Source organism: Xiphias gladius, chromosome 19 (genome assembly GCF_016859285.1).
Source record: "Xiphias gladius isolate SHS-SW01 ecotype Sanya breed wild chromosome 19, ASM1685928v1, whole genome shotgun sequence".
Classification (NCBI taxonomy): Eukaryota; Metazoa; Chordata; class Actinopteri; order Istiophoriformes; family Xiphiidae; genus Xiphias; species Xiphias gladius.
In genome coordinates this window covers 3,953,035-3,967,238 of record NC_053418.1, presented here as the reverse complement: position 1 = coordinate 3,967,238, position 14,204 = coordinate 3,953,035, and the positions used below count along the sequence as shown (strand labels likewise).

General features: G+C 38.9%; 1 protein-coding gene across 1 annotated transcript in view; it reads right to left on the bottom strand.

Moving 5' to 3' along the window:
• Positions 1-461: 461 nt before the first annotated feature.
• Positions 462-14,204, bottom strand: part of slc4a4a (solute carrier family 4 member 4a) — a 55,544-nt gene continuing 41,801 nt past the window's right edge. The window contains exons 17-24 of the mRNA XM_040155324.1: positions 14,031-14,192; positions 12,581-12,759; positions 11,420-11,492; positions 10,446-10,514; positions 9,968-10,141; positions 8,478-8,639; positions 5,472-5,551; positions 462-1,424 (exon numbers count right to left, since the gene is read on the bottom strand). Coding sequence (XP_040011258.1) covers positions 1,316-1,424; positions 5,472-5,551; positions 8,478-8,639; positions 9,968-10,141; positions 10,446-10,514; positions 11,420-11,492; positions 12,581-12,759; positions 14,031-14,192 — 1,008 coding nt within the window. The 3' untranslated portion in view covers positions 462-1,315. The remainder of the gene's footprint in view (positions 1,425-5,471; positions 5,552-8,477; positions 8,640-9,967; positions 10,142-10,445; positions 10,515-11,419; positions 11,493-12,580; positions 12,760-14,030; positions 14,193-14,204) is intronic.

Sequence of the window (14,204 nt, the reverse complement as noted above, 5' to 3'; positions counted from 1 at the left end):
CATATGGGCATGTTTGTGAAGTTGGACTTGTGAAGATAAACTGTCCTTTTAATTTTTTTTTTTTAATTTTTTTTTTTTTTTTAAAGTTTCCGTTTTCACATCAGATAATTCCAACGGCAGCTGAGACAAAAAAAACCTCACACAACTGCATGGAGTTTACGTGGATTTGATTCCCTTTTTCCTTTTAATCCCTTGTCATGTCGTTTAAGATACGAATTTCAGTCTGGATCGGTCTCATATAAGCCACTTAGGTAAAGCACAAGAAATTGTAGGATATGCACTCCTAGTTAGAGTTTAAGTTTGGCTGTGGAAAATCGGATGAATATGTAGCGCTGAACTGTTTTATACCCACAAAGAAAAAAAGAAAAGAAATACATAAGAAAAGGTTACCAACATACACACATTATCATTTAAAAAAAAAAAAAAAAAAAACGAAAAAGATAGACACGTTTGATTTAATTTAAACAAGTAACAAAAGCTCTGAAGTGAACATGTGAAAGAAAGATCCAGAAAATTAGAAAGAGGAGGTGAAGAAATCAAAACTGCATCAAAAAGTGATGATAAAAAATATTTCTCATCTGCACATAGAAATGTGCAATGTGAATTAACTGTTAATTAATTTAAAATATCTATTTGCACACATTTCCTTCACAAGCTATAATACAGTGAATCTCTTGAATCATTTCAACTCTGCAAGAGGACAGAGAGAAAATATCAAAACCCCATGCTGCGTCAAAAATCAACATGTTGCATTTGTTCATAATAAGCATTGAATCTAAAACAAGAGGTAGAGCTATGAAAACAATTTTCCTGCTACAGGAAAATGTTATTAGAGTAATTCAATTTATATAAAAATTCAGACCGAAGATATTTACGTGTATATATTTATATAAAAAGAGCAGGGAGGGCACTCCATGCATGGTCAGAGAGCTGCAGCATTTACTGTTGATCAGCGATATGTGGGAGGAGTTGCATAGAAGAGTAGTAAGGAGTTACATTTATCGGTGTTTGAGTCGGACACAAAGACTGTTTACTGTGGAGCTGTGAGAAAAATACCAGGAGAAGAGTGTGACGAAGGAAATGGTTTTAAAACGGCTTCATTAATAGAAGAAAAAGGTTTTTTTTTTCTCTATCTGTTTTGTTAAACTGTTTTGTTTTTTGTTTTTTCTTTTAGTGTGTTCCCTTTTTTCTGTAACACTTATTCAAAACAAAGTCTTGAAATAATGGGGTCAAAAAGAACAATTTTAAGTCAGTGAAAGAAAGAGGGAGTTCTCTTGCGGGTGCTGCAGGATTCGCCAGCCGGTGGTTCAGTGCGCTACAGAGATGTTTCAGATCCTCTGCTCCTCCAGTAGAACGAATTATCATCGTCTGGGTCCATGTCTATTCTAATCTGAGGCACAGACTTCAGCGGACTCATCTCAGGGCTGAAACACAAACGCGTCCATTGTTAGGCTGAAGCGTAGCCAGTGGTGGTAGAAGTATTCGGGTCCTTTACTTAATTAAAAGAAGCAGTGGCGTAAAAGTACAGTTACAAGTACAAGTCCTGCATTCAAAATCTACTTTGAATATAAACAGGAAACGGCCCTTTATGTTGAATGGACCTTTTTTCAGGGTATTATGAGACTCTGTTGCTAGAGTCAGTTTTTACTTCCATGTCAGGTCAAAAATTACAAGACACTGCTGTATATCAAACATGAAAAAATATGACATACGTCTGCTAGTGACGCATGTTTAAAACCACAAAAAGATCAATGATAACATCAAATGCACTTCTATATACTTTCCAATTTATTTTAGTATTGTCCTATTTAGTATTGATGCATTACAGGGTAAACAGCATTTTAATGTTGTAGCTGGTTGATGTAAAGCTCGTTTTAAATACTGCTGCATAGTTCCAGCAGTGCATTGTATGCATCATATTTTACGAAATGATCATGTTTTTAACTGTAAAATCTTAATCAACTAAGTATCCAGTAGCTATAGATGATGTGTAAATGTAGTGCAGTAAAGTATAAAGCAGCAATATGTGGAAATAATAAAATACAAGTACCTCAGAATTACACCTAAGTACAGTGGAGCCTACCAGTGAAAAGCTCACTAGTAACAATTTTAGGTCCCAGCCAGCAGAACCTCCTGGAAGTCACTGTGCCCGGCTAAGAAATAGTCTGGTGCACAACTGCCCATGAAAACCCAACATGTTGTTTGGATGAAACAAACAAGATACTGCGTGTTTAGTAGTGAACTTGAGAAGGTGATGGTAGGTGGATTTTGTCACAGTTGGACAGACCCAGGGTGGCTGTCTCCCCCTGCTGCCGGTCTTCGTACCATGCTACGCTACCCAGCTCCTGGTTGTAACTACATGTACAGACATGAAAGTGGCGTCTTCTCATTAACTCTCAGCAAGAAAGCAATTTAGTGTCATTCCCAAAAAGTCGGTTAATTATGACATTTCAGGTGCGCTCTGTTTCCATTTTAAATGACGTGGTTTAGATAATCCTGCTAAACTGTCAGTAAACTGCCTGGTTGTCTGACTGCTCGTGTTTCATGCATTTGTTTCCATTGGACTTCTCTGTAGTGACGTAGCCATGTTGGCACGTTTCAACATTTACTATAATGATCAACTCACCGGCCAAAAGTACAAAAATAAGACTGGAATCATCCTTTATTCAGACACTTTTCAACATCTGGTGTCATCAAACATTAACATATTGCCAAGGTTTCCATTTTCCTACGTAATTAATTAATTTTTTCTTTTTTTTTTTTTTTTAAATTGTTGTACCATAGTTTTGGGTCCATCAGGATGACACACATAACTGGTTCTGGAACCTTTTAACAGCAGATTAAAGATCAGAGCACATTAAAGTTTTAGATCTATAAAAATTTCTCTGACAGTACTGCCAGTGTTATGTCATTTAGTCTCACTTATGGAGTTGAACCTTGAGGGTGGAGTGGTTGGATCATAATTGGAACATATTGCTTGTGGTAGGTTGTTGTAAAATTTGCGGGCTTGTAATAATTCTTTGTTTTTGCCATGTAGTGTGTAGATTTATATTTATTATTACTGTACACAGGTGCTGCATCTAGCCCCAGTTTGTGCCCCTGATGTATTAACATATATTTGGGTCACAGAGGTAACCATCAGTTTCTTTAAAATGTAATTAACCGGCTATGTCTGAAAAACCGAGAGGCTTGGTGAAAAACTTGCCCTGATATTTTGACGATATTTTCAGAACCCCCAAAGACTCCTCAAACCATCTGGATAATAATTTTTTTTCTTCTAAAATATAAAAAAAAAAAAGAAAAAAGATTTTTGACCTGTTTCCCAATCAACTCTGTTTTCTATCCAGGTAGCAGGTGTGTTGCCATCTTTGTTTTGATTTGGAAACAGAGGCACAATTTGAGAAACAAGTTTTTTAAATCTAGATGGTTAGAAGAGTCTTGCGGGATTGTAGAGATACCGTCAGAACAGCAGAGAGTTTTTGAACTTCTGGGTTTTTCAAATACCAGTTAATTATCTTTCAGGGAAACCAGTGTTTACCTCTGGTACTCAAATGTATGATTATACATGAGATGCACAATCTGGGGCTAGGCTACAACTAACTTGTTTTCATTATTGATTAACCTTTTTTTCTATAAAATGTCAGACTAGTGAAAAAAGCCTGAGGTGATGTCTCCAGGTGTCATGCTTTGTCTGACCAACGGTCCGAAAACCCAAAGCGATTATCAAAATAGGTGCCAATTAATTTTATATTTTGATATTAGTCGATTGACTAGTCCATTAATCGACTGTATTGCAGCTCTACTGTACATCATTGTATTTACGTCTCTTAAGGCACTGCAGAAATACGACCAGTCATCATGGTTTGATGGTTCCTGAGGTCATCTGAGCTCAAAGCAATTTGGCTTCTGTCTTAGTGGGACAGGATTAGTTTTTTTTGGGGGGGCAAGCAGCGTAATGTCATCACTACCAAAGCATCAATGCGATTCCAATCCAATGTCACTAACTCTAATGCACATGTGCCCGAAACCACTGAAATTCCTATTGACTTTAATGTAACGAGATAAGACTGTTCCCATCTGATTTTAATGTTTAAAAGTTTTTCTTTTTTATTTGCATTTCCTGTCTGGAAAGGAGAGTAAGTCTGTTTTTCCATCAGCCTGGAGCCACTTGAAGCTCTTGTCCATATCAATTAAAAACAAACCTTTCAGATTGGAAACAACTGAAGACACATTTTTGGTTAAGTACATACAACCTGGAATATTGTAAGTGAAATTTGTTTTTACTTGGTCAGTAGTCATGTACAGCTGAAGACCAATTATTTAAAAAAAAAAAAAAATATATATATATATATTTATTTATTTATTTTTAAATCTTGAAAGTTGTCTGTTGACATCACAGATGTCCTGTGATCACTGCTGCTTTTCACACATTGTCCCAAACACTAATCCTCTTTCGTCAGCACTGTTACGACAATTGTAGAGCAGATGGGGTGATTCAGGAACAAAATGTGACCCTGTGGATAGGACCCGTGGATCCTGGTCATCATGAGAGGTTGTGGGCATGATGGAGAAAGATAATCTCATCTTGAGCATCATAATCGTCGCTCTAAAAATTTGGCAAAAAACCATGGCTTCTTCTGCCCTTTTCTAAACAGATTGTCTCCTCTAAAGTGCGTATCAGCGAAGCACAGTGTATTTATCATTCGACATACTCATACTATTGGTGATAAGGTCAATAAAGACCCAGAGACTAGGCTAGTTTTAGACCATTATAACTACTCTAAATGTTTCTTGTTCTTTTTTTCTGAATGAAATCTAAACCTGCAATAAGTCTGACATCTTCAGTGCTGGAAGATGAGTTTTTAAGAAGTTGAGATCAACAGACAAAAACAGTTGCTGAAGACAGTGAGCTTTGATATTGTAAGTCTTAGGCAAATATAATTTTGAGAACTGATTTGACTGTGTTTTATTTATTTTAATTACAGAGCAACAACTAGCATTCATTTAGAGTGGTGTCTCTGGCTGGTGTCTAACTGTGTCTGGCTGCTGTTTGCGCTGAGCAGGTAGTGGACAGTGGGTTTATCGCAGCTTTTATCTCTGACCACTGCTGTACACTGAGAGTGAACCAGAACAGTGAAGTTGTGGGCCAGAAAGATTAACCCCCCCCCCCCAAGGCAGAGAGAGAGAAGCTACACATGAGAGAGGAGACATCTGAGCTGAAAAAATGCAGTTTAGCCATAGGTAAGCTAATTAGCCTAGCTGACCTTTAAAGTTCAGACTTACATCATATGTTAGCTAGTTAGCTTGCCTTCCGACCTTTTGCGACCTTTGATGCCACGGTCATGAATAAATGTAAGAGGAAATCACTGCCAGTTAGAATTGTGGCTATCAAGTTCCAGTCGGCACATTACACCTGTTCCCCTCACTCTCATGCAAACACACACACACACACACACACACACAAGTCTCACCTGGACAAGCAGTTGGCCTGGTAATAGCGGAGCTGCTCAGCACGACGTGTGTCGTTCAAGGAATGATGGGGACTTCTCTCCTGCGGAAATTTAAAAAAAACAAACAAAAAAAAAACAGAAGTTAGAAACCCTCTCTGACTCATGCTTTGACGTTTTACATCCATTCAGACCAGCGACTTATTGACTCTGCAGGTTTTCAGTCCAACTAAACACGACAGCAGCTGATTTCACTGACAGAAACTTTCAACCAGGGAGGAGTAACCAGCCGGTGAAATTAGCCGCTACAAACGTTGGGATAGTTTGACAACCTGCACACTCAGGTACAGTGTCTATCAGATCATAAAGCCAGTGTGTTTAGTTTTTGACCATGTCTCTTGTAATTAGTACAAGTAGTGTTAAAGCCAAGTGAAACAGCTTTATACACGGTATAAAAATAATGAATAAAATGGAAATAAAGAACACTAAACAAAGGCAAAAGTTATGTAGGTGTGCTACAGGTTCTTTTATAGAAAGCCAAAATAACAGCCTTATCTGTGTTTTAGACACTGAAAAAAAAAATCATAGAACTGGCATGAAAAACAAAAAACAGTGGGGGGAAAAAGGGTTTATTTCGTGCATGATTTGGAAAATGAGAGATCTGGCATGAAGGATGTATAGAGAGAGAAGCAAAAGGAGAAAAAAATCATATTACTATCATGCAGTTAAAGCCGAGCAAGGAGTGAGAGATAAACATGCAACAGTGTCGAGTCTTTAGTGACAGAAGAAGCCGCCATAGAGACTGAGTGAAGAGACAGAGCAGGAGTCAGGCAGGTTAAGGAGGAGGAAGAGGCGTTTCTCCTCCAGCTCTGCATGTAGTTTGAGTCTACTCACTGTCAGAGGCCTTATCACCTAAGAAGGGCTCCTGTTCCATCATGTCCATGGGGATTTTAATGCTTGGAACATTCTCATTGTAAGGATAGTCAGACTGTTGGAGAGAGGAAACACACATCCTGAGACTGGACCTCCGGCGGTGTCGGTGAGTTGGCATCAGCTCTCACACACGTATCATACTATTAAACCTGTGGTGTCGACATTCATTCCCTAACCCTTTCTTTTAAGGCAACAGTCACTGAAAAGTACAAACTGTAGATTAGAAAACAGCTATAGCTGTGACATATAGCAATATATGATATTTGATTAAACCTGTAAGAATCAAGGGGCAGCCCTCTTTTCAGGAGCATCCAGACGTAAAGTTAATCGCCACTGAACCCATCGATGTCGAGCTTCGGTACGGATTAGCTAGAGAGGAGTCACTTCAACCCGACCGACTGTCCCGTTTAATAACTCGGCTGTGAGTGATCTCTGATTTGAAATATAAAACCAGGAAAAATAAGCCGGCTCCTCTAAAGACGTCGTAAATTTCTCTTAAATTATCCATTGAAATGGGGCCTGCCCAATGATATGATTTTTCATGTAAATGAAATCAATTCTTTGAAGTAGTTATCCGATGGTTTCAAGAGTTGGCATGTCACATCGTCGTCTAAACAACTTTAGAACCGATAGTTCACTGATCTGTCCGGCTACTAGATATCGGTCATCATGGGTCCGGAGTTATGGACGCAGATCCATTTCAGGGTTTCTGCAGGGTTCACCCCGTTAAATTTAAGGCTTTTTAAGACCCTTTTAGTGCAACATAGAATTAAATGTAGCGCTTGTTTCACAGTCACACTGGACAAACTATGATGGAAAACCAGTAGGGACAATATCGCCTGGAATTATTGGTTATCATATCACATTTTTCAGTACTTCCCAGCAGTAAATGACAATGCTTTCTAATGATATTATTAATTAAATCACTGCAACCTGGACCCAGATAAGCAGCTTAAAATGGATCGATGAATTAACCAGTTAAAAAGGATGAATTCATTATGTTTAAGTTTTTTCTAAAATTGAGTCAATGAGCTGCCTAGTTACTGTAGCAGCAGTAGTGACAGACTACAGGTCTGAGGGTGTCTGCTTCAACCCAATCCACTTTTTAAATAATCCCCCTTTAGTTTATAGGTGTATAACATATCCTGACAGCCTGTTTAAAAAAATAAAATAAAATAAAAAGCCCAAATCTTTTTACCTATTTTTACCTTTGAGGAAACTAAATTTAATGCCTGCGTAAAACCTGCGTTGAAAAAACTTCCCCAAAGACAATGTCCAGAAGGGAATTTTGAAAAAAAAAAAAAAAAACAGACCCAATCCAAAAAAAGCACTGGACCCAAACAGACACAAAGAAGGAGTTAGCGCCAACACTGGCAGCAGTATAATAAGCCACCATGGGTTTCATTTGTAGAAAAACATGTCATTTTCTGCAGCGATTACGATGCACCACGTAATCAGACCTGAGTGGAAGCGTGGATCCAGTCAAGTATCAGATGCACTGACACACACACACCTGAGACCTGCGGCAATACAATGGAGCCCTTCCCAACCCATTAGACCAAATATAAGTTGGACCCAGCTTGACAAGGGTCCCAGTTGAGTGGCTACTTCCAGCATTCAAGACTCAGTCCCTTTTTAAAAAACTCAAATTGTAACACTAAAGCAGCCTCTTCAAGAGCGGCCTGCTTTGGACGATTGTCTGATGCTAAAATGCCAGAAATTATAAAATATAAAGACATTCATACAACAACACTCAAGCAGTGGAAGAAACTGAAAGAAGCTCATGACCTTCTCATCTTCACTCGCTGGGACAAACTAATTTGCACCAACTGAAGATGACAGAGAGACGACTCCATAACACGAGATGGTAGCTGGATGAAAGAAACCCTCAAATTGTACATGCTGCTGCCAAGGAAGAAAACTGAGGGTTGAGAGCTGGGCTGGAGGTTGTCGGTGAGGTTGACAGATTTGGGAATGGGCAGTCTTGTAAAACAGATTATAAGAAACTGGAGGAAAAATAAGGCATTTGCTTGTTTCTGTGGATTGAGGAAGTGTATTCCCTATGGGGGTTCGACACTGTAAACCCAAAACACTTACGTCTTCGGCGTCGCTGTCTATGCTGCCCCGTTTTTTCTTCTTCTTCTTCTCATCCTCCTTCTTCTTCTTGTCCTTCTCTGGGATGACATCGTCCAGGAAGCTGAGGTCATGCTGGGAGAACATGTAGTCCATCGCTTTTCTGACGGCGACCAGGGCGAGGATCTGAAAGCAGAAGAACAAGAGGTTGGTCGGTCTGATCTTCTTAGTCGGTTTAGTTTAAATATAGATGCAGGTTCCCAGAATTAGAACAGTATCTCTCCTTTCTCGTGGAACAATGTAGAGTAAGACTCTTACCCTCGGTGAATTCAAGTCACTTCCAAGTGATCTGGACAATAGCACTCTTTGTCAGTGCTTTTCCTTCTAATTTAAGACATGCACTGAAGTGATACGCATCTTAACTGGATATTATTTATACTTTTTTTTGTAGTGTTTGAGAGTTGTCTTAACCTGTTTATGATTGTACTGCACGTTATGTTGTACAGTAACGGTGCTTTAATGCTGCCTTCTTGGCCCGTACTCTGCTGAGAGAGACTTTAATCCATTTTCCAGATTAAGGAAAAAAAAACAAAAAAAACAACTTATATTTTGAAAGATATATTTGTGGTTTGGGAGATTCAAAGTAATTCATTGTATTCGGATTCCAACAATACCACCTTAAATAGATAAATTACTCTTCCAAACCTTTAAATCATGAGTGTTCACTTCCTGCTGTATCTCAACTGTCTTTAAATGTAAAGATAGCATCAAATAAACTGTTTATAAATTCTATCTTTTTTTAGTGCTTCATATGCTGATCAAAATTCACTTTCACGCGTCACATTATTTTAATAACTATCACTAACATTTATACACAGCTAACCACTAAACAGTATGATTTAAAGCACAGTAAAACACATAATGAAGTCTTGAGAGTTGCATTATTGACCCCGAACTGTAATTATGTTTTTAAAAAAAAAAAAAAAAATCATGACAGTTGTCACTGATTTATCACTCATACAGACAATCTTCTGAATACAGGTCATAAGCCTCATCTATCTATAGTGTGAATGGTTGAATTTAGTCATAATTCACAATGTATTCAAGTCAGACTGACTGGTTTTTGCTGCTCATCTGTGGCTGTTCACACTCATGTTAAAAATTGCATTTTGGGGGATTTGGCTGCTTTACCACGCTTAAGTATAAAACCCTTAAACTTATATGTATTTTTAAAAAATCCTATATAAGATAAAACTTACTGATTATTCTTGCCTCTGCACAGATCCGGCAGTTAATCAGTCCCAAAATCAACTGATGGAATAATCCATAGTGAAAATAATCAGATGCAGCCTCAGTAGATACTGAACACTGGTGACTTTTTAACAGCATCAAATGGGTGAACTTGAAAGTTACCATAATTTGGCACAAGACACTGGTAATTTGTAGTCTCCGAACAAAAATAGGAGCCCTTCAAGAATCCATATTGGGCAAATCTTGATGTGAATGTCTCTTACCATGACAGGGAATATGATGGCGGCCACAGTGGACTTGAGGATCCAGAGCAGAGCCAAGCAAAGGACCTGGATGAAGGTGAAGAGGTGGACCTTCCTGAGGGGAACGTGTCGCAGGTAAACCAGGTCTGGCTGGTGTTTTGCTGGCATCAGAAGCAGCTTGAGACGATCCATAAACTACAGACAGACGGAGGTACAGACAGACATGATATACACGTGTCGGAGTAAAAAACTAAACGCCGTCTCGCACAGGTTATTTTTGATAAAGACGGTTCAAATTTTGGAGACCAGCCTCAAAATTTGAACTTTAATTACTACTTTTCTCCAGGTTTCAGGGTTTTAATTATCACCTAGGAAGCACATACCATCCTGTTTCTTTCTTCTCTTTTTTTGGATTTGTTTTGTTCGCTTCACACTCCACATAAATCAAATTTGTAATTAGACAGTAATAAAAAAAATTTTTAAAAAAAGCTGCATTTACCTGCACTCCATTTAGAGAGGCAACTCCCATGTACAGGAAGACTCCATACAACACAGGCATGGGGATGAACTGGGTCAAATCGCAGAAAAATGCACATAAATGTAAACTTTTCAACACATGCCACAATACTGCTATTTACATTCCAGAGACACTGCTTTGCCTTCTCTAAAATGTGTAGCTGTCACCAAGCAGCACAAAACTGAAAGAATATTTAATCTAATCGTACAATATCAATAAGTGGAGGGCTTCTTGCTTGACCTTGATGAGGTGATTATTTTTGATAACCGAGAAAGAGAGATTAATTAATGTAAACAAACGTATCTCCTGTGTTAGCGTGTGTTAGGTATCCTGTTTTTCTTTTTTGTAACCGTACAGTCAACATTCTGTTTTGGAATTCTCTTCAGTGGTTAAAAAAACCACAAAAAAAAAAAAAAACACACCACTCATAACTTTGCGTAATAAAATTTTACAGTGTATGTATGAAACTGGCCTCTTACTGGCTGGGGACAAAGGTTACTGAGTCTCAATAATGTCCCATTGGAGAGTTCAGTACAGAGGTTTGTGGACTGACTGATACAGAAATCAGAGATTATTGGTCAGATTATTATCTGACACTTACTCAAAGAGAATCATAAACTTAAACCTAGTAGTGACAGTAGGAGGAGGCTGATGACCTTATTTTTACATGTTTTTAGAAAAATATTTTATGTCCTCTTCATAATAAAAACATCTGTGCTCTGTTATGTAGCACAACAACTACTGCCAGATTGAACAGTTTTTGTGCCTCAATGTCAAACTATTTCAGTTCGAAAAGTGCTTTTGTGATCGTTGATAGATTCTTTGATTCGATCTGTAAGTTATTTAAAATTTTGTGTTTGTTTTCAACATCAGCCATAGCTCAGTCATCTTGAGAGACCAAGTGAAAAAAACAATAAATAAAAATCAGAAGAAAAGACGACTATCTGAGGAATTACCTTTAAAATAGGAGACATAAATACAGACAGTCCTGTCAGGATGAACACAACCACACCAGTGACCCTCTGCTCTCTGCAACAACAAAAAAACACAGTTACCACAAGAACAAAATTTGAATGTCTGCCTGTTATTATTTCATGATTTGGACATTTTTTGACTGTTTTACCGACAACAACTAAGTCACAGAAAATCCTGACAAATGGAGCTGATTACTGGAAGATGTCAGTCATTTCCCAAATCTCATTCTGTTTATCCAAAGACAACCCAACATTTCTGGGAAGCTGAGAGTTGGTGTAGGTGTTTCAGTGTCTTGCAAGACAAGAGTCTGTTAGTTCAGCTTACAGCTGACACATCAGGGGGCTCTGGAGGATTTCACCAAACAGACGAAAACAACAATGACAAAAAAAAAGAGGAAGAAAATTGTCTTTAACATCTATTAATGAACAAAAAAGGCAAACCTGGAAAGTGTTTGAGAAACAGAATAAAATTTTAATATTGCCAATTATTTAACTTGAGTCCAATCAGATTATTACAGTTCAGTTCATTTCATGTTTTTGGTCCAGGGTGTGTGTTTGTGTGTGTTGGTTAGCGGGGCATCTTGAAAACTACTGAACAGTGAAATCTGGTGGAAAGTCTAAGACAGTGAGCCAATGAAGAACCGATTCATTTTTGGCTCATAACTTCTGAGCTGCGCTTTGTAAAAGCCAAATTCTTTCTTCCTGAAATGCTTGGTTCAAAGCTAATATTTTAGTATTTACCACACACAAATCTCTTATTAGAAAAAAACATTATATATTTCAATGGTCATCTAACTTGGTACAATACAAAAAATACCTGTATGAGTCCCAAAGGTGTGTTTTTGATATGGCTATACTGCTTTCTATTAGCATTGTCACAACTGCAACCAAACTGCGATGACAGGTGCCCAAAACTTGTCTGTGCAGTTCTGCAAAAGTTCTTGGCTTCTCTGATATAGATGGTACTACAGCAACAGGGTAAATTTAATTCACTGTGAATCAGTTGTCATGAATCTGACTCCTTTATCTCTTACGTTTCATTCTCGTTCTCGTTCAACACTGCTGCATTTGCCTGTCACTGTGTGTATTGTGTGGATCCAGATCCAAAAGGAATGCGGCATGCAAATATTATACCGGTCTTACCTGACGCCCAGGAACTTTGGCTGCTCTCCAGGAGCCGATGTTTTTGTTTCCATCTTCAGACTGTCGATGTGAGCGATAGAGATGACGGTGGCAGCCACATACCACGGCAGACCCATGAAGGAGCAAATCACTAGCAGAACAGCCACCCAGAACAGATCCAGATGGTAACCTGCCCCTTTCTGGTACAGACGACGAACAGAAAAGGTCAAAGGTCATGTTTGTTTATACAGACAATACGCGGCGCACGGCAAGCACGGGCACAGGTCTTACATGTTCCATGTAACGCCTGTAAACAGCTTTTATATGGTTTGATCATACATCGGGGAAACAAGGACTCGTGCAAAACAGCGTATATTGGGGGCGAACAGCGTGAGCCTCCTCCAGTTTTCCAAGTAAACATGATTTTTACATGAACACTTGTCTCTGACGCCGCGTCTACGCAGAAAGCACTTCAGCCAGGTTTTCCAGTCGTCCGTCTCATCGCAACGGAACAGAAATGCTTTTAAATGGGTCTGGCTGTCTACAAAGGGCACACGATGACTCGGGTTTTACGCCTTCTACGTAGGACACGGTGCGAGTCTGACCGAAAGTAAACACGGCCATTATCCTAACGTATAGGGATCTATATCTGGGGCAATTAATCATGATTATGAAAACATTATTTCTGTTAGAGAGAGAAACTGAGAGCAGCAGAGTGGTGAGTAAAATTTGACTCTGCTGTTGCACCGGATGGAATTAGTGCTGTGGATAATAACATGATACTAAATTTAAAGTGTGAGCTGTAGTAGAAGGCCACAGCTAATGCCCTGAATGGTTTTTGGTGGGTTTTTTGTTTTTGTTTTTTTCCTACCTGGCCTTTTTTATTCATGCTGACCATGCCCCTGGCTATTCATTTGAAACTCAGTCGTTATTTGAATACGGGCTTTTATATGGGAATTCCCTGCAATGTGATAATTAAGTACTGTAGCAGAGCAGTTCAATCCCCTGAAATGATTCCCAGGTTATGTTTAAGGGGACGAGGGGTCACAACGCTGCAATCCATAAAAATCATTGCTCAACTTCAGCAGTGACTCTCTGAACATTTCAAGTAGCTGTTTTGAACTGAACTGTGTCCAGGCACTCCCATGCAACATCTCTCACTCCCATGAGAAGAATGGCAACCACATTTAACTACGGTGTAAAGGTTTGTTGTGAGAAACTGCATGACAATCCTCACTTCACATAAATAATGTAAGAGAAACAGAGAGGTAACTTAAATAAAAACTTGTTTTGATGAACTTCCAATTTGAATTTAAATTGCTGCAAAATCTTTAACTAGATTTTGGTCACGTTCTGAGAGCAGCCTCGCTCACATAAAGCACATCAACCTTGTGAGCTCTAAAAGTGTTAAAACAGCAATGACCTTTATCTCCTGGCTTAGACATTTTGCCAGTAAGGTTTTCCCAATTACCTTCAGCTTGTGCTCCTTCCTGTTGACGATCACAGCTGTAATCTGTTGGTCCATGAAGACCAGTATGGTGACCAGCAGGGCAGGAAGAGCCGATGCCAGGTAAACCCACCAGGGGTTTCCTCCGAATGGGGGCACAAACCAGCCCCGGTTAGGACTTGTTGGCTATGAGGGAGG